This window comes from Henckelia pumila, chromosome 3 (genome assembly GCF_033568475.1).
Source record: "Henckelia pumila isolate YLH828 chromosome 3, ASM3356847v2, whole genome shotgun sequence".
Lineage (NCBI taxonomy): Eukaryota > Viridiplantae > Streptophyta > Magnoliopsida > Lamiales > Gesneriaceae > Henckelia > Henckelia pumila.
In genome coordinates, this window is record NC_133122.1 from 195913581 (window position 1) to 195937191 (window position 23611).

Genomic DNA, 23611 nt, shown 5'->3' on the forward strand with positions numbered 1-23611 from the left:
GAACTTGTCTTCTTTAAGAGACATCATAAAGTAAATGAAAGCTTGACAAAGAAAAATTAAATAAGGGCCCCTCACTAAAAGAAAGTTGATAATGGCAAGATAAGATCCCTCCACAGTAGCAAAGATGGTTGGCTGTTTGTGGATATGACTAGTGCGGTGACAAAATTCAGACAGTGATTGAATGCGATTGCCAGCTACATATGCACGTTTTTTTAACCTTTACAAACTAGCTATTTCCTTCAAAAGCATTAGCAGAAGAAGTAAACCATGCCACCACAAGCCTATAAATAAGTTAATTAAGATTAAAAGTAATAGAGGTTTTCCTTGAACTTCTAGTGAAGAATGCAACAAAAGCGCAAAACAACTTGGTAAGACAATCAACCAGCTTTAACTCAAAACAGAATGATCGGTATTCACGCAATTATTTTCTTACAAGATAATCAATGCTATGGCACATAAAATTCAGACGAAGCGTTTCATGTCTGAAAATAAAGTAATGATTCTAAAACCGTGTGATTTATGCATAAACAAGACACTTACAAACAACTTGAAGATGAAAAGTACAAACAACTTGAAGATGAAAAGCCTCACAAACTGCAACGATACTCGATTCGAAGTAATTAAAATAGCACAGAGATTCTAAACGAGGAACCGATACATTTCAGTATCTTTATAAGCAGAACTCTCTAACGTGTTAGATAACATCCTGCTTAAACAAGCACACACTCTAAAATAGCTTTGCAGGCTGCTGCATTCCACTTCTCATCATCGCACAGAACTCCTCGTAGTTGATTCGTCCATCCTATAACACGCAAACATGTAAAATGCTTATGCAATTCCAAGGGGATTTAAAGCTGTATGATGTCTTAACTCAAGTCGATGTACATACATTATCTGTATCCACCTCTGAGATTATTTCCTTGATGGTGGCCTCGTCCCCCATGCCATACTCCTTCATAGCACTTTCCAGTTCATCTCTTGTGATATAGCTGAAGTTGTTAAGAAAAATAAAATTCTCTCTTCAGAATAGTAATTAATTAGCTTGCAAAGAATCATTGAGTCATCTTCCAAGAGCTCAGACTTGTGAAGAAAATGATTAATAACGGCGTATTATTCAGGAGTCACAAGTCCCAAACACAATCACAAAGACTGAATATTATATATAAACAGGTACATATATCCACCAAACCTCCCGCCACAGTACGTTAAAAAATGCAAGGAGATGTGTTCAAAAGTTTTGCTGAGTTATCCCCAGCGAACTAAAGCTTTTTATGAAAAGTGATTTCTAGATAATAATTGATTCAGCAAAACAATAAGCCTCAATTGAAAAACCATTGAACTAGCATAATCAAGCTAAGTGATCAATATGACCACAAAACCCCGAATTCACTAATCTTTTTTTCAATCTGGAGAGTATCTCACCAAGTATTCAAGAGAACTGTGCCGCATTTACTGAAAAAAAGATATACTTACCCACTGTTATCTTTGTCGAAAAACTGAAATGCACCAAACAAATGTTCATCTCTTTCAAGCTTATGCCTGTGCATTGTGGCAGTGATAAATTCGATGTAGTCTATCGTCCCATTACCGTCGACATCAGCCTGATATCAATGCCAGAATTGTTAAAATGAAAATCTGTAATCATTCAGCATAACGTCCAATAAAATTTTCGAGTTAATGACATGCTAATTACCGCTTCCATAAGTTGTTTTACTTCGGCTTCAGACAGTTTTGATCCAAGCCGAGCTAATCCGGTTTTCAATTCTTCATAGGTGATGGTCCCACTGTTGTCTGTGTCCATATTAGTAAACATTGCTTTAAGACCTTTAATTTCTTCTTCCGACAAGCTTTCAGCAATAACCTGCGCAGTTATTCCAGCAATCTTATCAATCAAAAACATTTGTTTTGGTCTCGTTCTTACTCAACCTTATTTCATTCTGTGATTGTATCTTCTGCCTAATATTAACATGATTACATGAAGCCACCCAAGCAGAAGAAAATGGTGAGTCATACCAGAACAAACAGAAGTGATTTCTTTGTGAGAGATATGGCAAGTGATAATAACAAATAGAATTCTGACACATTTGTTCAAAAAATTTAGAATATTGAAATTTAAGCATCTCACAGAAGGCAGAGGAATATTAGAACAGTTAAACAATGTACATATTCTGAGGCATACATAGCAAGATTCTTTAACGGATTTAATGATTCTAACTTCCCAGTCTACAGAATGTTTATCCAAAGTGAAGGTTTACCTTTAGTGCGAGTTTTTTGAGCTTATTCATTGCCCTGAACTGCTTCATTCTGGAAAGAACCGCACTATTGATTGGCTTGTCAGGGGCTTGCCCCTTAATCCAAGGGTGCTCTTAAAAATCAGTACAAAGAATGTCTCAAGTTAAAGATGATTTGAACATCATTACAATACGAATGAATGTTCTTTAACAAAAGAGTTTAGTTCAAGTATCGATGCTGATAATGAATATGAGATGAGGTGATATTATAAGCATACCAAGTACTTGAGTAGAGGTAATTCTTTTTTTTGGATCCTTTGTCAGCATTTTTCGAACAAGATCTTTGGCACTGGCTGATATGGACGGCCATGGCTGGCTGTCAAAATCAACTTCTTCTTTCAAAATAGCATCGAATATGCCCTTTTCAGTTTCTACGGCAAACAAATCCAAGAATCATTTAGAAAGGAGCTAAATGGATCTGACTCACAAAATATTTATCCATAAATCAAGATTGATTTTACCAGCCCAAAATGGAGGAACGCCACTGAGGAGGATGTACAAAATAACACCAGCACTCCATACATCTATTTCCTTCCCATAGCTTCGACGCAACACTTCAGGGGCAACATAATATGCACTACCAACTATGTCGCGATAAATTTTTCCTGTAATTTATTTATGACATTACTAGTTATTAATGCAGGACACACTGGTTATAAGTTATCAATGGAGAAAAGTCAAGAGGTTAATGAAAATTGACATGCCAGCTAAATTTTTTTACTGAAATGAATTGATCGATTATTGAAGGCATGAAGTTTTATTACAGACCATACACGAGAAATGCTTGTATAGATCTTTTCTTTTTTGGCATCCGTCCAACCTTTTAAGACAAATTAACAAACCAATTGGATGCCTAATTTTGACAAGAACATTATCAACATTAGTCTAACATAAGTTGTCATACAATTACAAAGGAACCAAAGGAAATTTTTGAAATCTTTGTCTAGCTGTGCTTAAAGTGCGATTAAATTCAGTGTTTGCCCACAATTGAGATATTTCACCATGTAATCCTTAAAAAATCTGTAGGTTTCTTTTCTTTCCACAATTTCCAGATAAATGACTTGTCACTATCTTCCACAATTTTTTGGATTTTTCCTTTCCCACTATAATGTTATTTTCTCCTGTCACCTACTCACACCCATTGAAACCTGAGCTTCTTGAAGTTCTTACCATATTGTTATGTAACGAATCCAAAGGATTGGAAAATTGTGATATTTAGATTCATCGCAATCTTTGCATAATGCATACCAGCTCGAGGATATCAAGTAAGGATTTTTCCATCGTAGTGCATCATAAGCATTGAATTTATTAAGTGATAAAATCCAATTAAATACTTGTTTGATTGAAGGAATTGCGGATTTGCAAATTAGAATAAATAACTTATAAGATACTAAAGCTGGATCACTGATCAGATGGAGAAAAAGAGATTTTTAAGACAATGTGCATAGAATTTCCAACAGCAAAACCCTTCGACCACTCAACTTCATAAAAACTCACTTGCTCTAAGCAAAGTAAAAGGACTCCACCTCTGCATCTTCTAATAAAAGAACTTCCTCCCCACAAAGATGATTCCAACTTACACAAAAGCTATCATGGACCCAAACAAAATCAGATATGGGGCTATTGTGAGATGATGACAATCGGAAAGTATGGGAAAACCTATTTGAAAAAATCTTAGCCCCTACTTAATCATCCTTCCACAACCTTATCTACATTTATCTCTAACTTTCTATCTGACATTATCCATGAATATATCATTAAACTCTTGACAATGCCGGACTCCCATCCCCAAAAACTAATCCCATATTTTCTTACTATGGCCTTATGCCATACATATGTCCTTCCATTTCTTTCTTAACCATTGCATTTTTCCTTGTAATCTCCCGTTAACCATAATTCAGACGGACATTGACAACACTAAGCCAGAAATACATTTTCTCCATTCTTGACCCCTTTCATTTCCTCTCTTGGATTGGGAAAGTCAAGAATCATACACTAAGAATGGAAGTAATGGTTCTTCTCATGAGTCAAAGATTTTTAACACCTAATTTGCATTTACGCTGAGAATGTGTTAGGTTGGGGTGATAAGATAACCAGGTTTATCAGGAGATAAAATTGATAAACAATATAAATTTTGTAGAATAAGAAATAATATAATGAGTTTGGTTATTGGCTGAATGGAGAAGTGACTTAAATTTTTTAAACAAATCGACTATTCAATCCTCACTAAAACAAATTTTTGATAGAATTTTTTACACCTAATCATCTTCCAACATTCATTGGTTTCCTCTCCCCTTTCCTAATTCCATCCAACCGAGTCTATTATGTCATCAACACCTAAACAAGGACATTCAGATAGTTTATTCCTGGGATTTTTGAAGGATTTTTATGTGTTCTTCATAGAAAATTTACTCATTCTCCTTAGCTTTTGATATCCTTCCAGGTGCAAATACTTCGTCTTTTTTTTTTTGAGAAAAGGAAAAGCCATGAATATTTTACGGGTGGACATGTTTACGATGGCCGAGATTTTTTTCCCAAAAGACGTGAATGGTACGTCGAGGGAGTATAAGATGAAGATATCTAATGGAAGGGATTGAGTTCCTCCACCAATATCCTACCTTTGTTGTCGAATTTTGTTTGAGCACAGCACATAATCGTTGTTGTTGTCCCTCTGATAGTGCGATCCACGGTTCTTGACATACATTTTCTGAAGTACGAGAGATGGGGTAAAGACGAAAATTGCTATAGCTTGGGCTTTTAAAATAGAAACAAGAATGCTGATAGACTATTCCTTCTCGAAGGCGTAATGAAATTAACAAACCAACCAACACAGTGATTTGTGACAGGCTTATAGTTTTGCCTTCAGATAACAGAAACACCAAGATTTGGATGTGACTAGATTCCCCCTTTATCCTCCATATGAGTCATAGCCAGAGGTCATGACTCAAATTGCAATCCATGAAGAGATGCAAAGATAAGCAATCACAAATAAGCTCAAAGTGCAATTCATGAAGATGCGGAAAGGTAAACAATCATAGATGAACTCAATCGTTCAAACACTTCTCTCAGAAATGCCAAAACTGTTTCCTAATATGTAACTTTATTTTATTCGTGTTACTGGAAGTTCAAATCACTGTTCATTGAAGGCTAAAGATATACAAAAAGTCAGGGCTCATATAATGATCAAAGATATGCTCAACTGACATAACTGTCACCAGTAAGAAAGAGAAATCTGTTTAGCACTAGAAGCAAGAAAAATACACACCTTCTTCAATAAAAACAGAGAGCCCGAAATCTGTTGCTTTCAACCTTGCGTTCGCATCTTTACTTGAGAGCAAGAAATTCTCAGGTTTGAGATCCCTATGCATCACACCCATAAAATGGCAATGGTGCACAACATTCACAATCTGCCTACAAAGATCAGCGGCCAAGCTCTCAGAATAATGCCCCTGGGCAATAATCTTATCGAAAAGCTCCCCTCCACCACAAAGCTCCATTACTAGATGCACAGACGTTCTATCCTCATAAGCACCCTTGAACTCCACTATATTAGGCTGCCCACTTAAGTGCTGCATTATATGAACCTCCCTCTTCATATCTTCCTTATCATTCTTACTCACAAGTTTCCTCTTCAATATTGACTTGCAGGCATAAGGATGTCCAGTGCCAATCTCAGAACACGAATAAGTGACCCCAAATTGACCCCTACCCAATTCTTTACCAATGTTGTATTTTGACTTGACATCCTCAAATGGCTTTCCTAAAATGTTATTGGGCTCTAATTTTTGAATTTGGTTTTGGGGTTGCGATTGTGGGTGGTGGTGCCTCTCAGGTTGGGGCTGGGGCTGGGGCTGGGGCTGGGGCTGGGGTGTATAATGAGTTGTTGGTTTTTGATGATCTTGGTGGGTTTGCTGGTACCCTGTGTTTGCTGCTCTCCCTGATCTATAACCATTGGTGTCGGGGCTTGTATGTTTGTTCTTGCTGAAACAACCACCCATTTGTCTTCTTGGCAGTCAACGAAAATGGGATCACCAATCCAGATTTATCAACGGATTTTTTTCCTAAAAATACTAAAAAATGGAATCTTGTAACTGAAACGGGCTTTTCTTGACAAATCCGTGGAAAGATTCAGAGTTCAGGATAACAAATGGAAAACAAAAAACAAAAACTTGGAAACGAAACCTGGCCAGGAGCAGCGATTGTGGCCGAAGTGAGCTACTAAAGATTTCAGTGGTTAATCTCGGCCAAGCACGTATGAATCTCAGTTGAGATGGTGATTTTAAAGATCAGAAAATGCAATCTTAATTTTTTCTGCGTGTTGACTCTTCAGCTTCTCGGTCGAGTGTTTTCTACACGTTTTTGCCTGCCTTTTTGTGTGTTTTTTAAAAAAAGTTTTTGGTGAAAAAAATAAAAATAAAAATAATAATAATGATGATGATAATAACAACAACAATAATAATAATCCTCATATTTAATTTCAAATAAAAAAATATTTATCTCATATTAAAACCCATTTACATTTGGGTGACTCTGCTTATTAGTTTATTTACAACAGACTCGGACAAACAAATCTTTTTCGTGTGTTTTACACTTAAATAGAAAATGATAAAATAAATTATAAGAACATAACTGATCAATCGAGCATATGGTTTTCGCTTTTATAATTCGTTTTAGTGTTATTATCACTTGTGAAAAGAAAATTATATTTCGAGAACCATATGCTCGATTGATCAGTTATGCTCTTATAATTTATTTTATCATTTTCTACTTGCGTGTAAAACCAAGTCATTAAAGATCAAAAATCATTAAAGAAAACAAATATCAGTTATGCAGAAAGCTAGAGAAGAATTGTGAAGAACCAAGTCATTAAAGATCAAAATTTCCGTTTGAATAATTCTTGACACTTTCTGGTGTTGTTCAACGTGTTGAGAAACATTGACACATAACATCATGATCATTGCATATTGAAGATCTTTGTGTCTTTTCACTTGCGTCTTTGTTTCTATTTCTACGCCTTTTGATTTTCTATATTTGTTTTATAGTTTTTAAGGTGTAGTTTTGATATTTGTTATATTCTTTACACTCTTTAAGTTTTTTTTTTCAATCGTAGTACTGATTTGGAGTGTAGTTCGATTTTCTCAATGTATTGAGAAATCTGACTTTTTATAAGAATTAGTAGTATTGATTTTGTGATAAAATATTACAGTTTTCTAGTAATCGTTTTTTTGTCATAATACAACGCACAAGTACTTATACTTGTACATGATAATTTGTGTGTTGATTAATTATTATTTTACTGTTTATATCCGCTACATGATTTTGGACATAAGTTTATGCGCTCGAGCGGTAGTTTTTACCTGCTCGGGCGTGTGAAGGCAAAAGTTATAATGAGGCAAAAAATTATGCACTTGAGTGGGTGTTTTTATCCGCTCGAGCGCATCCGAAAAAAATCCATGGTGCAAAACAAAAACTTATGTGCTCGAGCGGGCACTTTTGGCCGCTCGAGGGCGAGCGCGAGAAGAAGTTTGTATCGTACGGACTCTTGAAAAAGAAATAAAAAGATCAAGGACTCTAGGGGCCTATATATATAAGAGATTTTGTCAGAATTTGAGGCATTCAGATTCTGTATTGAAGATGGTGGTTAGGGTTTGGAGGATTGAAGTCTATTGAAGAACGCTTCACTTTTTTCTTCTCAATTATTCTAATTTTGATGATTAAACTAATTCTTGAATTATGATTTTGTGTATGTAGTAGTTTTTTTCCTTTCGATTAAAGCTGCGAGATTGGACCGAGACTGATTTATTTTAAACACGTGGATTATTGTTTAGGATATTTGATCTATTTGAATTATTAAATGTTGGATTTTTCATGTTGTTCTTGTGAATGATTTGACCAATTATTTGCTTGATTTGTTGATTGATTCTAAGTCGAAAGATTAGAAATTGACAGTCCGAGATCTAAAACATGTTAGACGCTCAACTAATTTAGTGGCGCATATTATTGCTCGCTTTGCTTCCTCTTCTCTTCTTGTTTGGGAGAGTGAGAATTTTTCTGTTTGGTTGGAAATATTGTAATTTTCATCGTTTTTCATTAATAAAAGCTACAATTTTCCTGTCAAAAAAATAGAAAGATTAAGAATTGATTTTTGCTTCACTTCAACAACTAACACAAGGTTAAATCAACTAGAAATAGTATTCAATTTTACTGTGCAATTTTAGGTGAAAAACTGAATTTTTATGATTATTTAATGCATTTGAGTTTGAATATTGATTAAAAATAATTAATTCGTCCAACTTAAATAGGGTTGGAAAAGTCTAGAAATAACTTATTGAATAGAATAGAAAATTTCTCCGTGATTTGGAATAAACTTGAATCTTAGATTGTGCCACGTGTATGCATGAATTAGCTCGGTACCTTGATGTTTCTTGATCGATTTATTTGAATTGAATTGAATTTATTCTCCAAATTCTAGTTGCAATTTATTTTTTATCTACTTACTGTTAATTAATTTATTAGTTCCTACTTTACTTGATAAAAAAATCAATCTCCTTTTATTATTTGATTTAGATTAAGTAAAATAATTATATTTTGATAATATCTATTAGTCTCTGTGAAATTGATATTTGGACTCATCGTTCATTTACTATTATTTTACCTAGTCTGCTTGCTAGATTTATTCTCAACCGAAATTTTCGGTCACATCTACCAAGAGCCCAAACTTATGAAGAAAATGGTTCATAACAACGTATTTTAATGAAACGACCCTAACCTCTAATATTAAATAAAATGCTGAATTTTTTTTTAAAAATTTGGCATGACCTATATAAACACTCAACATCCTCCAACCAAACAACTCCACATTAAGATGCATTAAACACGACAAAAATCTAAACAAGGAAATGAAAAGAACCTAAAATGATAATAGTTCAAAGTTTGCGAATACCAACAGTTGAACAATCATGTATTCAACATGACATAAAAAACTAACCGCAGGGAAAACACATCCTGCAACTAACTCTGAAAGTAAAAATAATACTGTTTAGTACATTATTATAAGTAACTAATACAGAAAGGAAGCAACAGTTGAAGGATAGTGCACTGCCAGGTGTCGTCAGCCCAAGAAATCCTGCCCCTCAACTCTAACATCAACCTCACCTGCACCAAGAAAATGTAATGAGCCTAAAGACTCAACAAGTATAAAGCATGTAATAACGAGTAATAAATAATGCATGCACACGCCTTTAAAAATAATTGTACTCAAATACTTTGAGACTTTTCTTTAAACAAACAACTCTAACGAGAATAAATTTAACTTATAAAAGATCATATGCATCACTGAAACTGAATCAAATTGAAAATAAACTGAAACTGAAACTGAAACTGAAACTGAAACTGAACTGTGAATTTATGTCCTCGATTGTGACTACTTGTTCGATTGATCAATCTATAGCTGTAGTACTATGCTGTTAAGAAAACCAAGATTTATCACGGTCCCACATTGCCCCTCGATGACAAGAAAACCAATATTCCTCCCGACCACTCCTTGCACTGCTAATTGGTAAAGAAACCAGATTTCTCCCGGCTCCTCCTGACCCTGCTGATTGGTAAGGAATTCTAGATTTCTCCCGGCCCCTCTTTACCCTGCTAATTGATAACCCAGAGTTTGGAAAGTAAACCGAGACATCTCCCGGCGCCACATTACCCTGATATAGTCATAACCAACTTTCCTCGTTCAAAATATTTTTCCTTGACTCAACTTGCGCAAAACTTAACTTATCTTGACAAAAAGATTTCTTTGAAAATATCTCACTTAAATACTCGACAACTTTCCTCGTTCAAAACATTTTTCCTTGACTCAACTTGCGCAAAACTTAACTTATCTTGAAAAAAAGATTTCTTTGAAAATATCTCACTTAAATACTCGACCCACATGCAAGTTGTTTAAAATGGCTGAAAAATATGGTGATTTAAGTTGCAACCTTTGACTAAGAATCCAAACCATTTTTACCACAAGGAACTCATTCCGAGCGATCCACCGTAAAAGTTATAAAAAATGCAAGGAGACGTGTCAAAAAATTTCAAAACTTTTGCCGAGTTATCCCCAGTGAACTAAAGATTTTATAAAAAGTAATTTTTTTCTAGATAATAATAAATTCAGCAAAACAAAAAAAAAAAACGTTTAAAAAAAAAACACAGCAAAACAATAAGCCTCTAATTGAAAACCATTGAACTTTTACAATCAAGCTTAGTGATCAATATGACAAAAAAAAAAACCCTGAATTACTAATTTTTTTATTTTTATTTTTTCAATCTGGAGAGTATCTCACCAAGTATTCAAGAGAACTATGCCGCATTTAATGAAAAAAATATGTACTTACCCACTGTTATCTTTGTGCACCAAACAAATGTTCATTTCTTTCAAGCTCATGCTTGTTCATTGTGGCAGTGATAAATTCGATGTAGTATATCGTCCCATTACCATCGACATCAGCCTGATATCAATGCCAGAAGTGTTAAAATGAAAATCTGTAATCAAACAACATAATGTCCAGTAAAATTCTCAAGTTAATGGCATGTTAATTACCGATGCCATAAGTCGTTTTACTTCAGATTCAGACAGTTTCGATCCAAGCCGAGCTAATCCGATTTTCAATTCATCGTAGGTGATGATACCACTTTTGTTTGTGTCCATATTAGTGAACATTGCTTTAAGACCTTTAATTTCTTCTTCCGACAATCTTTCAGCAATAACCTGCGCAATTATGCCAGCAATCTTATCAACCAAAAACCCTCTGCTTTGTTCTCGTTCTTAATCAACCTTATTTCATTCTGTGACTATATCTTCTGCCTAATATTAACATGAAGCCACCCAAGCAGAAGAAAATGGTGAATCGTACCAGAACAAACAGAATCAATTTCTTTTTGAGATTTGAAATTCATTCAAGAAATTTAGAATATTTGTTGATTTGTTAGAATTGAAGTTGTCAAATTTGTTAGGATTTCTTTAAGTTAAATAATTTTTATAATCTAGGACATTTTACTCTTTCCTTGCCGATTGATGGGAGAGAGATGTATGTGGATTTGTACAATTTTGGCATATTTAGGATTCCAAGATAGACTGGTTCTGGGTTTCGATCCATGTAATGGAATAGAGTACAATATCTTTATCATTTTATCATGTTCTTAGATTGTGTGGAACATGATCTTTTTTTAAGTTGTTTCTATTTTGTAAGGCTTATAAACGCATTTAGCTTGCTCAAAGTTGAATAAGAGAGTTCTGATATCTTCCAGTAAATTACTAGAATTTTCAAAAATATGGTATCAGATCCCTGTCAAGGGGCCTGTTGAAAATAAAGAACTGCAGTTTCCTTAACAAAAGAGTAAACAAAGAAGCTGCTTCGTTCAACCAACAATCCACAAGAGTCAAAAAATCACAGCTCCAGACCCTTGGAAAGGATTTTGAGATTTTACAAACGAAAGAAGGTGAAAGCATTGATGAGTACTTTGCTCAAACATTTTCCATAACAAATAAGATGAAGATTCAGGGTAAAATCATAAATCAAGTGATGATCATTGAAAATATTATGCGATCAATGACCGCAATGTTTGAATATGTTGTGTGTTCGGTTGATGAGTCTAATAACCTAGACAATTTAACCATTGATGAGTTGCAGAGCATCTTATTGGTACATGAGCAGGGGATGAACGGGCATAGAGGAGATGAGCATGCATTACAGGCGACTTATGCTGTTAAATTCACAAGAAAAAGGAAGAAGTATTGGACAATTACAAGAAAGAGGTGTAGCAATCTTGATAAATAAGGGAGAATGCAGAGTCTACCATCCCGAGAAAGGACTAATTATGCAAACAACCATGTCTGCAAATAGGATAACACTCACCTTTGGAACCGCAGATATGGGCATCTAAGCTTCAATGGTTTGAGAACTTTGCAGCAAAAAAAAAACAAACAAACAAACAAGAAAAAACAAAAAAAAATGGTGAATGGTACCACAATTGAAGGAATCATCCAAAATATGCACAGATTTTATAGTGGGAAAGCAACATAGAAATGCAATCCCAAAGAGAAGTTTCTGGAGAGCATCACAGATATTACAATTGGTACATGATGATATCTGTAGACCCATTACACATATCTCCAACGGTAAGAAGAGGTATCTTATAAGTTTTATTGATGACTACTATCGCAAGGCGTGGATATTTTTTCTTTCTTAAAGGTCTGAATATTTTACTGTCTTCAAGAATTATAAAAACCTTGTTGAGAAAGAAACATGAGCTTCTATTCGTTGTTTGTGCACATATAGGGGTAGAGAGTTTATATCTATTGATTTCAATGCTTTTTGCAAGTCTAATGACATTAGCAGACAACTTACTGCAGCAAACACACCCCAAAAAAAGGGTGGCTGAGCGAAAGAACAAGACAATAATGAACATGGTTAGAAGTATGTTATCTGATTGGGGATGGACGTCAGGTCGGGTAACATCAGATTCAGTTATTTCGGGCCAGGTACTCGATATGTCGGGTAGCAAATTTGGCTACCCAAAACCAACCCAAAAATTTTGATTTCGGGTACCCAAGAAAATTTTCGGGTAGTTTCGTGTACCGGACTCAGGTACCCAAAAATTGAAGTCAAAGTTTTTTTTTTAATAACCTAATTTCTTAATTTAGAGAGACGTATTGTGCTAATTCTTGAAAATTTACTGTCCATACTCTGAACAAATTCCTTAATTTTATCACTAAATAAAAATACTAAATAAACCAATAATAGAGAGAGAGCACTAGAAAGCTCATAAAAATTGATTAAGGCAGAGATCGATGCAAAGTGTGGGTTAATTGTCATAGAGAGAATGATGGTTTGCCTGAGCTGTGTCTGTGTCTGCGTCTGTTGTCTAGGTATAAGTTCAATTAAGGGTGTTTATCGGTCTGTTCGGTTTTTGGATTTTTATTTTGGTTTTTGTGTTTTCAGTTTTAAAAATATATAATCCGAACTGTTTTCTTTCGGTTTGATTCGATTTTCTACTAAATCGGTTCGGTTATTTCGGTCGGTTAATTCGGTTTTGATATAATTATTTTAATTAATATTATAAATATATTTTAAAATATAATATGTTATCTTTTTAAATAATTTCTTTATAAAACCTTTAAATTTAAAGTCTAAATAACTTAAATAAATAACAATCAACTAAAAATTATTAAAAATAATTTTTTATTCACTAGCTATCATCTCATAACATATATAATATAAATAAAATTATTAATTTAATAAAATTTTAGTTTTTTTGGTTGGTTTGGTTTTGAGATATATAATTTAAAACCGAACCAAATAAATTTTGGTTTTAACATTTATATCCCAATTTCGAATTTCGATTCGTTCGGTTCTTGGTTTTTTGGTTTGAATTTACAGTTTTTTTGGTTCTATCCTAAGTTTGAACACCCCTATGTCTAGCTGTTCGCGAGGGTAATGTTTGAATTTTGATAGCCATCGCAGAAGGAAGTTAAAGGTGTCTGCCTACTGGATTCTTGTCGGAAGTTGTTGCTCGAGATATTGGAAACTTCGTTGGGAGTTTTATTGAGGTTGATCAGAATAATTACTCAGGAGTTTGGAGTTCTTATCTGCGCATAAGAATATCCATGGATATCAGGAAGCCAATTAGGAGAAGGATGAAGATCATGAAGTCGGGAGGGGTAAGTAGCTGGATAAACTTCAAATATGAAAAGCTACCCACGTTCTGCTTCTTCTGTGGTATTATTGGTCACACAGAAAAGTTTTGTGAAAAGTTCTTTGATTACCCAGACAAATCTGTGGAGAAACTTTTTGGGCCATGTCTACGTGCACCCTCTAGGCGGGCCACAAGCATGGGAGGTGAGAGCTGGCTGAGACAAGATCCATTGGGAGGAAGCAGGAATAATAACATGGTTATAGACTATCCTCCGGCGACGGCCATGGTGGTTTCTTTGCCCTCTTCCTCAATTGATTATAACATGGGCACAGTTGCTTCTGCTACAGAAAGTCATCAGAGTATGGGAGGACAAGATTGTGATGGGATTGGTGCAGGAATAGGAACAGGAAAAGAGACAGAGCACATGGTCCTACCCCACACAAAAGATTGTGAAACACTTTTAATATTTGATTCAAAAAAAAGAAGGGTCGAAATTACTACAGAATCTTACCATTTGGCAGTTGGGCCATCCAGCCAAATTTCTATTATAAGTGTCTCTGATCCAAAAAACTATCCAAAGGCGGGTTCTGGGATCCAGACCCGCCTGGCCCAATGAGTATCTTGAGTTGGAACTGTCGTGGGATGGGTAACCCACAAACAATTCATGAGTTATTGGACCTAGTGTCCAAACACAAGCCCAACTTTATTTTTCTTATGAAATTAAAAGTTACTAAAATAAAAGTAGAGTCCATCAAGCAGAAAATGGGATATGATGGCCTCTTTATGGTTCCTGGTTTTCGTAATGGTGGAGGCATTGCGCTGTTATGGAAAGATAATTTGATGGCCACCCTGTTGGCTTATTCTTCTAATTTTATTGATGTGGTTGTGTCGATCGAAGGTATGATTCCTTGGAGGTTGACGGGTTTTTATGGCTTTCCGGAAAGAGGAAACATGAGTAGGTCTTGGGATTTATTATACACTTTGTCACAACGCTCTTCTCTTCCATGGTGTTGTATAGGCGATTTTAATGATCTCCTTTCTCAGTCGGAAGAAAGAGGACAGAATCCTCATCCTACTTCTCTTGTCAATGGGTTTAGGGGAACAGTGGAAGCTTGTGGTTTACTGGATCTTGGGATGAAAGGGCATGAGTTTACTTGGGAGAAAAGTAGAGGCACGCCTCATTTCATTGAAGAAAGGCTTGATCGTGCGCTAGTCACATCTTCTTGGGTGAGGTTCTTTGGTAATGCTGAAGTATGGAACTTGGAGGTAGCCACTTCCGATCACTCTGCTATCTTCCTTAAGCTTAATCTAGTAGCATTTGTTCATCGTAAGCGTTTTCGTTTTGAGAACGCTTGGATTTCGGAGCCGGAGTGTAAGGAGGTGGTTAAAAATGGATGGCTGAACCAAGATACTGAAAATATCCTTCATAAGATTGAGATATGTGGGAAAGAATTACAAATATGGGGTGAAACAGTTAAACTCCGATTTAAGAAGGAGATCAATGAATGCAGGGCACAATTAACCTACCTTAAACGCAGAAGATCAGGTAGCTTGGATCCTCATATTGATGCGCTTAAGAGGAGGCTGAATTCTCTTCTTGCCCAAGAGGAAGTATTCTGGAAGCAAAGATCAAAAATCTTTTGGCTTCAAGCAGGGATGCTAATACGAGATTGTTCCACCACTATGCTTCATCTCGTAGGAGGAAAAATACGATTGTTACTATTACAGATGATTTGGGTCAGACATATTCATGGGGAAGAGGCTTACATGAGCATATTTTGCAGTACTTTCAGAATTTATTTAATTCAAATGGATGCTCTGTTCAACATATCACGGATTTGGTCCAAAGTCGCATTGATGATCAACAGAACCAGACTCTCATTCGTCCATTCGAAGAAATAGAAGTTGTTGAAGCCCTCAGAGCCATGCACCCGGATAAATCCCCTGGGCCGGATGGTTTGAACCCGGGTTTTTATCAAAACTTTTGGGATATTACTGGTATGGATGTAACCAAAGCCTGCCTATCTTTCTTAAATCACAGGTACCTGCCGGAGGGCCTTAATGATACATCGATAGTGCTTATTCCTAAGAAGAAAAATCCAACCACACTTGCGGATTTCAGGCCTATCTCTTTGTGTAATGTTCTTTATAAAGTAGTTTCAAAGGTGATTGCCAATAGACTGAAGGAGGTGCTTAAGTATATCATATCTCCAACGCAAAGTGCTTTCCAATCAGGTAAATCTATTACTGATAACGTACTCATTGCTTTTGAGATTGGGCATTATTTGAAGCGTAAACGACAAGGGAAGAAAGGGGCGGCAACCTTGAAAATAGACATGTCTAAAGCATATGATCGTGTGGAATGGGATTTCTTAAGAAAAATGATGTATAAACTGGGCTTTCATGCTAAATGGGTGGAGTTGATTATGCTTTGTGTCTCTTCAGTTCGTTACCATGTAGTTCACAATGGTAATGAGATTGGACCAATCTTTCCCCAGCGCGGACTTCGTCAAGGAGATCCACTATCTCCTTATTTCTTTCTTATTTGCTCTGAAGGTCTCTCAGCCCTGCTGTATCATGAAGAATGCCAAGGTAAGCTGCACGGGGTTAAAATTGTGCGCTCTGCTCCATCTATTTCACACCTGTTCTTCGCGGATGACAACTTTCTATTCTTTAGAGCAGAGGTGGCAGAATGTGGTATCATCAAGAATTGTCTTCATAAATACGAACTTGCATCTGGACAGATGGTAAATCTATCCAAATCTTTGATATCTTTTAGCTCTAATGTCTCTTCAGAAACTAATAATGAGATGTGTGAACTCTTGGGAGTCAATTATACAACAAATCATGGTAAGTACCTTGGCATGCCCTCTCTCATTGGTCGTAATAAAACTGAGGTCTTTGCGTTCATTAAAGAAAAAGCGTGGAGTCGTATGAATGGTTGGAGACATAAGTTCTTGTCTCGTGCAGGTAAAGAGGTTCTGTTGAAGTCTGTAGTGCAAGCCCTTCCCTCTTATGTTATGAGCATATTTGTTTTACCTTTATCTCTGTGCGATGAATTAGAACGTATGATGAATTCATTTTGTTGGGGTAAAGGTGATATGAATAGGGGCTGTTTGAGATGGAAAAGTTGGGAGAGACTTAGTAGAAATAAGGTTAACGGAGGGTTGGGATTTCGGAGAATCCATGATCATAATATAGCCCTTGTAGCAAAGCAAGGTTGGAAACTTTTAGCGGACCCAAATTCTTTGTGTTCGCAGATTTTGAAAGCGAGGTACTTCCCTCATGGTCATTTTCTGGATGCCAATATTGGAGCTAATCCGAGCTATGCGTGGAGAAGTATCATGGCTTCTCAAGATTTAATAAGAACCAGAGCTAGAAAACGGATAGGCTCAGGCTTTCAGACAAGAATTTAGGGTGACCCTTGGCTGCCGGATCCAACCAATCCCTTCATTGAGTCTTAGAGCGGTCCGGATCTGCAACATGCTACTGTTAGTGAGCTGCGCTTGGGTGCATCGGGCATTTGGAATGTGGATTTAATAAAGGAACAGTTTAATGAGAGGGATCAACAATTGATTTTGGCTATCCCAGTGAGCAATCGAATATGTGATGATATTTGGATGTGGGGAGAAGAGGAAAAAAGATGTTATTCTATTAAGCAAGGCTACAAGAATTTGATGAAGAATAGAGAGTTTGATTCTAACCCAAGAAGCATTGACTGGAATCTTATTTGGGGGTTGAACATTCCAGCAAAAGTGAAGAATTTTATCTGGAGAATTCTATCTTCTTGTTTACCAACTAGAACAGCTTTAATCCATCGAAGATTAGAGGTTTCAGAATGGTGTCCGTTATGTTTAAACGAACCAAAAGATGATTTTCATGTTCTAGTATCTTGTCCTTATGCTCGTAGTGTGTGGAGCATATCTTCCGTGGGGAGATTTGTGGGCTCAGTAAGGAGTTTTGTGGAGTGGTGGAATATGATGGCCTTCTCTTATTCTCGTATTGATTTAGAGGTTGTCTCGGTGGTTTTATGGAACTTATGGAATAATAGAAATGATGTGGTATGGAATGCTCGGAGTAAACCAGCAACAATTATACTTTGATCGACACTTGATCTTCTTGCCCAGTGGCAAGCTGCACATACTCTAAAGGTGAACCAATCCAGTTCAACAAGGCAGTAGCACCCTTCAAGTTGGCAGATTCCAGTGGCTGGTTTCCTGAAATGTAACGTCGATGCAGCTATTTTTCAAAGCGAAGGGAAAGCAGGATATGGTTGTATTATCCGAAACAATATGGGATCAGTAGTAGCGGCTGTTTATGGTTGTATGTAAGGTATTAAAAATCTTTCAGTGGCGGAAGCTATGGCAATTCGAGAAGCTCTTAGTTGGATTAAGGATTTGAACCTATCTTCGGTTATCGTGGAATCGGATGCTCTTTTGATAGTTGAAGCTTTAAATTACACAGCTCCGAATTCCTCGTCAACTGGGTTGATTGTTGAAGATTGTAAGGTCCTTGCTCGGGAAATTCAATCTATTTATTTTGTTTTTGCTAAAAGATCAGCGAATCAGGCTGCTCATAACTTGGATAGGAGTACTGGTTCTTTGTCTGATCTAGTCGGTCGTGTCAATCCGACTTCATCTATTATTCAGTTTGTAACTTCTTTTGATGTTATTTAATATGTCTTTTTGTTTCAAAAAAAAAAGTCCACAATATACACAATACACGACCTATTTAATTGTCATAATATAGTTTATAAAAGTAAAAAACAGGTGTCAGGATCGGGCAACAAAAAATTACCCGACACCAATGCGATTTTTAATATTTTGAGTTCTGGTTCTACCCAAACCCGACATTTTTTAAATCTACCGAAACCTGACACTAAACTTCTACCCATATATATGGTAAGCAAGTTTCAAAGAGTTTCTGGCCTGAAGCAATAAATTGGACAGCACATGTGCTGAATAGAAGTTCTACACTGGCAGTAAAAGATATGACATTTGATGAGGCATGGAGTGGGTTTAAAGACTACTTTTGGGTTTTGGGTGCATTGCCCACGTTCATATATCTTAAAATGAGAGAAAGAAGCTGGATGATAAAAGTTTTGAATGTTTTTTTCTAGGTATGAGTGAAGATTCTAAAGCATATAGAATTTATGATCCAGTGTCCTACAAAATAGTTATAAGCAGAGATGTGTTGTTTCAAGAAAATAAGAGCTGGAATTGGGGGAGGAATTGAGAAGAAGCAGAAAGAAGGGAAAGGAGAATATTCTCTAACATTTGGAGAAAGTATGCCAAACTTATCAAGAAGAAAGAATAGAAGAGCACCATTCTGGATGGAAGAATATGTGAGTGGAGAGAGAATTTCCAGAAGAAGAATTTGTGCATAAAAGGTATATTTACATCCACTCGAAATCCGAATGCTAGATGTGATACAATTCAAATGATAATAGCTTTAGCGGTTCAAATGGTTGGAGTATATATCAGCTTGATGTCAAAAGTGCTTTCGTACATGGTGTGTTACAGTGTTTCTCGAGCAACTACAAATTTATGAGAAGAAAGGCAAAGAACATAAGGTGTACAAATTAAATAAAGCTTTGTATGGCTTTAAACATACTTTGTCAAGGAAGGATTTGAAATGTGCAGCTGTGAATACACTTTGTTCATAAAAATAGGAGATTGAGGTAAAAATTTTAATTGTTAACTTATATGTTGATGATTTGATTTTTACTGGAAATGAGAGTATGTTTATTAAATTCAAGAATTCTATGCAATCTGAATTTGATTTGAGAAATATGAAGTATTTTATATGTGTGGAGGTTTTACAATGTTCTGTAGGCATTTATATTAGTCAAAGGAAATATGCTAAAGAGATATTGGAAATGTTTAGTATGGAAAATTGTATTAGTGTGAAGAATCTCATTGTTCCTGAGGTTAGACTAATGAAATATGAAAATGGACCCAAGGTGGATGCTACTATGTATAAACAATTGGTTGGAAGTATCATGCATCTAATTGAAACAATGCCATATTTGATGTATGTGGTGTGTCTCATTAGCAGATTCATGGAAAGTCCAATGGAGTTGCATTTGCGATCTGCAAAAAAGGTGTTAAGATACTTGAAGAGTACTGTGGACTTGGGAGTTTTTTTTTTTTTTTTTTATCGAAAAGAAGCTAATGGAGAATTTGTTGGTAAAAAAAACATGAGAAACATGTTTACATATTCAAATATGGTTGGCCAAAAGTGGACGGCAAGTATGAAGGAAATTAATTCTCATGTCTATATCGTGTTCAGACGAGAATCCCTTACTATAAATAGGTGCCTCCCCTTCAGTTGAAGATTATCCCATTATCAAGAAATTCTTCTGTTCTCGAGTGTTTTTCTTCTCTCCAGTATATTTCTATAATATTTGTGAGATATGTTTTTTCCTGTATTAAAAGAGTGAGTGTCTCTTTGGAAACACAAAGAGAGGTTGTAATTCTCCAAATATTATAGTAAAATCTTTTGTTCTTGCCCGTTGTTTTTACCCTAATAATTTTTGGGGGTTTTTCACGTAAATCTTGGTGTGTATTTTATTCTTCAATTTCAATATTTTCTATCTCGTGATGCCGCACTTGGGACCAACAAGTGGTATCAAAGCCTTGGCATAAAATTTCTTAAAATTTTAAATATGCTATATGGTTGCAGCTGTGACTGATCTTACACATCAGAAAAGTTTTTTTGAGATTTTATAAGGCAGGATTATTGTAGTCAAGATGACGGCAAAATATGAGACATAAAAGTTCAATGGGAGCAATTTTTTGCTGTGGAAATTGAATGTGCAAGCAATTCTAACAAAGGAGCGTTACTTGGAAGCTATTGGAGATAGACCGGCGGAGATCACAGATGATAAAAAGTGGAATGAGATGAATCACAATGTTGTTGCCAATTTGCACTTGGCTATAGCGAATGAAGTACTGTCATGTATCTCTGAAATAAAGAATGCAAAACTTATTTGGGATACTCTGGCAAAATTGTACGAGGTCAAGTCACTACACAATAAGATTTTCTTAAAGAGAAAGCTTTATACTCTTTGAATGGCGGAATCCTCATCGATGGCCGACCATATCAACACATTGAATACTCTATTTTCCCGGCTCAACTCTATGGAGAATAAATAAAGGAAAAAAAACGTGCGGAGCTTCTACTTCAGAGCCTACCGGATTCATATGATCAGCTCAACATAAATGTTACCAACAATGTTCTTTAGGAAAATTTAAATTTTGACGATGTCTTAACTACGGTTCTTGGAGAAGAGAGTCGTCGAAGGAACAAGGAAGATAGGTTGGCAACTTCAAAGCAAGCAGAGGCTTTACCGATGACCAGAGGAAGATTAACGGAGCATGACTAATGGGAGCCACTTTAAATGTGGCGGTAAAAGACACTTCAAAAGAGTGTACGAAGAGTATTGAAAAGAGATCTCAAGGAAATGTGGTCAGTACTTCAGGCGGTGGTGAAATATAATTCAGTAAAGCAGGAACAGTTGCGGAAGGCAGACACAAATTTTGTGATGCATGGATTATGGATTCATGAGCGACGTGGAATATGATGTCAAGGAGAAAATGGTTCGATCAGTATGAACTAGTCTCAGGTGGATTTGTATTAATGGAAAATGATCATGCCTTGGAAATTTCTGGGGTTGGTACCATCAAAATTAAAATGTTTGATGGTACTATTCACACCATATAGGATGTACGACATGTGAAGGGCCTGACAAATGATCTTTTGTCTTTGGGGCAATTGGATGATATTGGGTGCAAAACTCGTGTCAAGAATGAGATCAAGAAGATTGTGAAAGGTATGCTTGTGGTTATGAATGCGGAAAATGTTGCTGCAAATCTGTATGTACTTATGGAATAAACACACAAAGAGTGGGAAATAGCTGTTGCATCAATTGGTTTGGGAGAAGAATAGAAAGGTTGTGACATAGAAAGCTCAGGCATATACCAGAACGAGAAATGAAGATTCTCTCAGAACGGAAGATGTTTCCAGGGCTTACAAAAGTGACTCTACCATTTTGTGAGCATTGTATTACCGATAAACAATACAGATTAAAGTTTGGAACATTTACTTCCAAAAGCAAAGGCATATTGGAGCTGATTCATTCTGATGTTTGGCAAACACCGGTGATGTCCCTAGGAGGAGCAAGATATTTTGTCTCGTTTATTGATGATTTCTCTAGGAGATGTTGGGTGTATCCAATCAAGAAGAATTCAAATGTTTTTGAAGTCTTCAACGTTTTCAAAGCGCGGGTTGAACTTGATTCTGACAAGAAAATCAAGTGTTTGAGGACGGACAATGGAGGAGAATATACCATTGATGAGTTTGATGCATTTTTCCAGCATGAGTGCATCAAATGACAGTTCACAACGACTTACAAGCTTTAGCAGAATAGATTGGCAGACAGGATAAACCGAACTTTGTTGGATAGAACAAGGTCCATGTTGAGTACTGCGGGTCTAGCCAAGTCATTTTGGACAGAAACAGTCAAAACCGATTCGTACATCATCAATTGTTCTCCTTCAGTGATGATTGATTTTAAGACTCCAATGGAGGCATAGACTGGCAAGCCAACTGATTATTCTCGGCTACATACATTTGGAATTCCGGTGTACGTTTTGTACAATGAGCAAGAAAGATCAAAGTTGGATTCTAAATCCTGAAAGTGTATCTTCTTGGGCTATGCTGATGGAGTAAAAAGGGTTTTGCTTGTGGGATCCCACTGTTCACAAGCTTATCATCAGCAGAGATGTTATCTTTGAGGAAGATAAAGTGAAGGGAGACAAAGACACACTGAATTCACAAACTAATACAGTTTCGGTGGAAAATAAGACAGACAAAGATCAAGTTTCTTGTGAAGCATTACCAGAACATGAAGAACAAGAACAAGTTGAGTCAGAGGTTTCCAAAGTGAGGCAGTCAACTCGAGAGAGAAGACCACCAGGTTGGATTTCAGATTATGTCACTAAAAGCAACATTGCATATTGTCTATTAAAAGAGAATGGTAAGCCATCGAGTTTTCATGAAGCTAATCAAAACTCGGATGTATCCCCGTGGATGATAGCAATGCAGGAAGAATTGGAAGCATTGGACAATAACAAAACTTGGGATCTTGTTACACTAACACAGGGAAGGAAAACTATCGGTAACAGATGGGTCTATAAGACCAAGCGCGATGGGAATAACCAAGTGGAGCGGTATCATGCGAGATTGGTTGTCAAAGGGTACGCTCAGAAAGAAGGCATTGACTTCAATGAGATATTTTCTCCTGTGGTTTGAATTTCAACAGTCAGAGTAGTATTGGAAATGTGTGCTATGTTTGACCTACATCTAGAATAGCTAGATGTGAAAATTGCATTTCTTCATGGCGATCTTGAAGAAGAAATCTATTTGTTTCAGCCAGAAGGTTTTGCAGAAAAGGGTAAATAAAATTTGGTTTGAAGGTTGAACAAATCTTTGTACGGTCTCAAACAGGCGCCGAGATGTTGGTACAAGAGATTTGATTCCTATATCATGAGCCTTGGGTACAACAGACTCAGTGCAGACCCTTGTACGTATTTCAAGAGGTCTGGCAATGATGATTATATCATTTTGCTGTTGTATGT

The 23611-nt window shown here is 36.1% G+C and overlaps 2 protein-coding genes across 2 annotated transcripts in view; both read right to left on the reverse strand.

The window, feature by feature from the left end:
- Nucleotides 1–355: 355 nt before the first annotated feature.
- On the reverse strand, nucleotides 356–6632 carry LOC140886628 (calcium-dependent protein kinase 2-like). Its single transcript, XM_073293311.1, has 8 exons — nucleotides 5557–6632; nucleotides 2753–2896; nucleotides 2510–2662; nucleotides 2256–2365; nucleotides 1694–1861; nucleotides 1474–1601; nucleotides 890–989; nucleotides 356–802 (listed from the first exon to the last, which is right to left on the reverse strand). The coding sequence occupies exons 1-8, from the start codon at nucleotides 6287–6289 to the stop codon at nucleotides 728–730; spliced, it is 1611 nt and encodes a 536-aa protein (XP_073149412.1). The 5' UTR covers nucleotides 6290–6632; the 3' UTR covers nucleotides 356–727.
- Nucleotides 6633–9289: 2657 nt separating this feature from the next.
- The window catches only part of LOC140892948 (calcium-dependent protein kinase-like), a 30871-nt gene continuing 16549 nt past the window's right edge, over nucleotides 9290–23611 (reverse strand). The window contains exons 5-7 of the mRNA XM_073302011.1: nucleotides 10876–11043; nucleotides 10670–10783; nucleotides 9290–9446 (exon numbers count right to left, since the gene is read on the reverse strand). Of these exons, the coding sequence (XP_073158112.1) occupies nucleotides 10676–10783; nucleotides 10876–11043 (276 nt within the window). The 3' untranslated portion in view covers nucleotides 9290–9446; nucleotides 10670–10675. The remainder of the gene's footprint in view (nucleotides 9447–10669; nucleotides 10784–10875; nucleotides 11044–23611) is intronic.

Coding starts and splice junctions, on each gene's coding strand:
- LOC140886628 (XM_073293311.1), bottom strand. CDS start 6,289: ATGGGTGGTTGTTTCAGCAAGAACAAACATACAAGCCCCGACACCAAT. Junction 2,897..5,556: donor CTCTGTTTTTATTGAAGAAG/GTGTGTATTTTT, acceptor AATAAATTACAG/GAAAAATTTATCGCGACATA. Junction 2,663..2,752: donor CGTTCCTCCATTTTGGGCTG/GTAAAATCAATC, acceptor TGTTTGCCGTAG/AAACTGAAAAGGGCATATTC.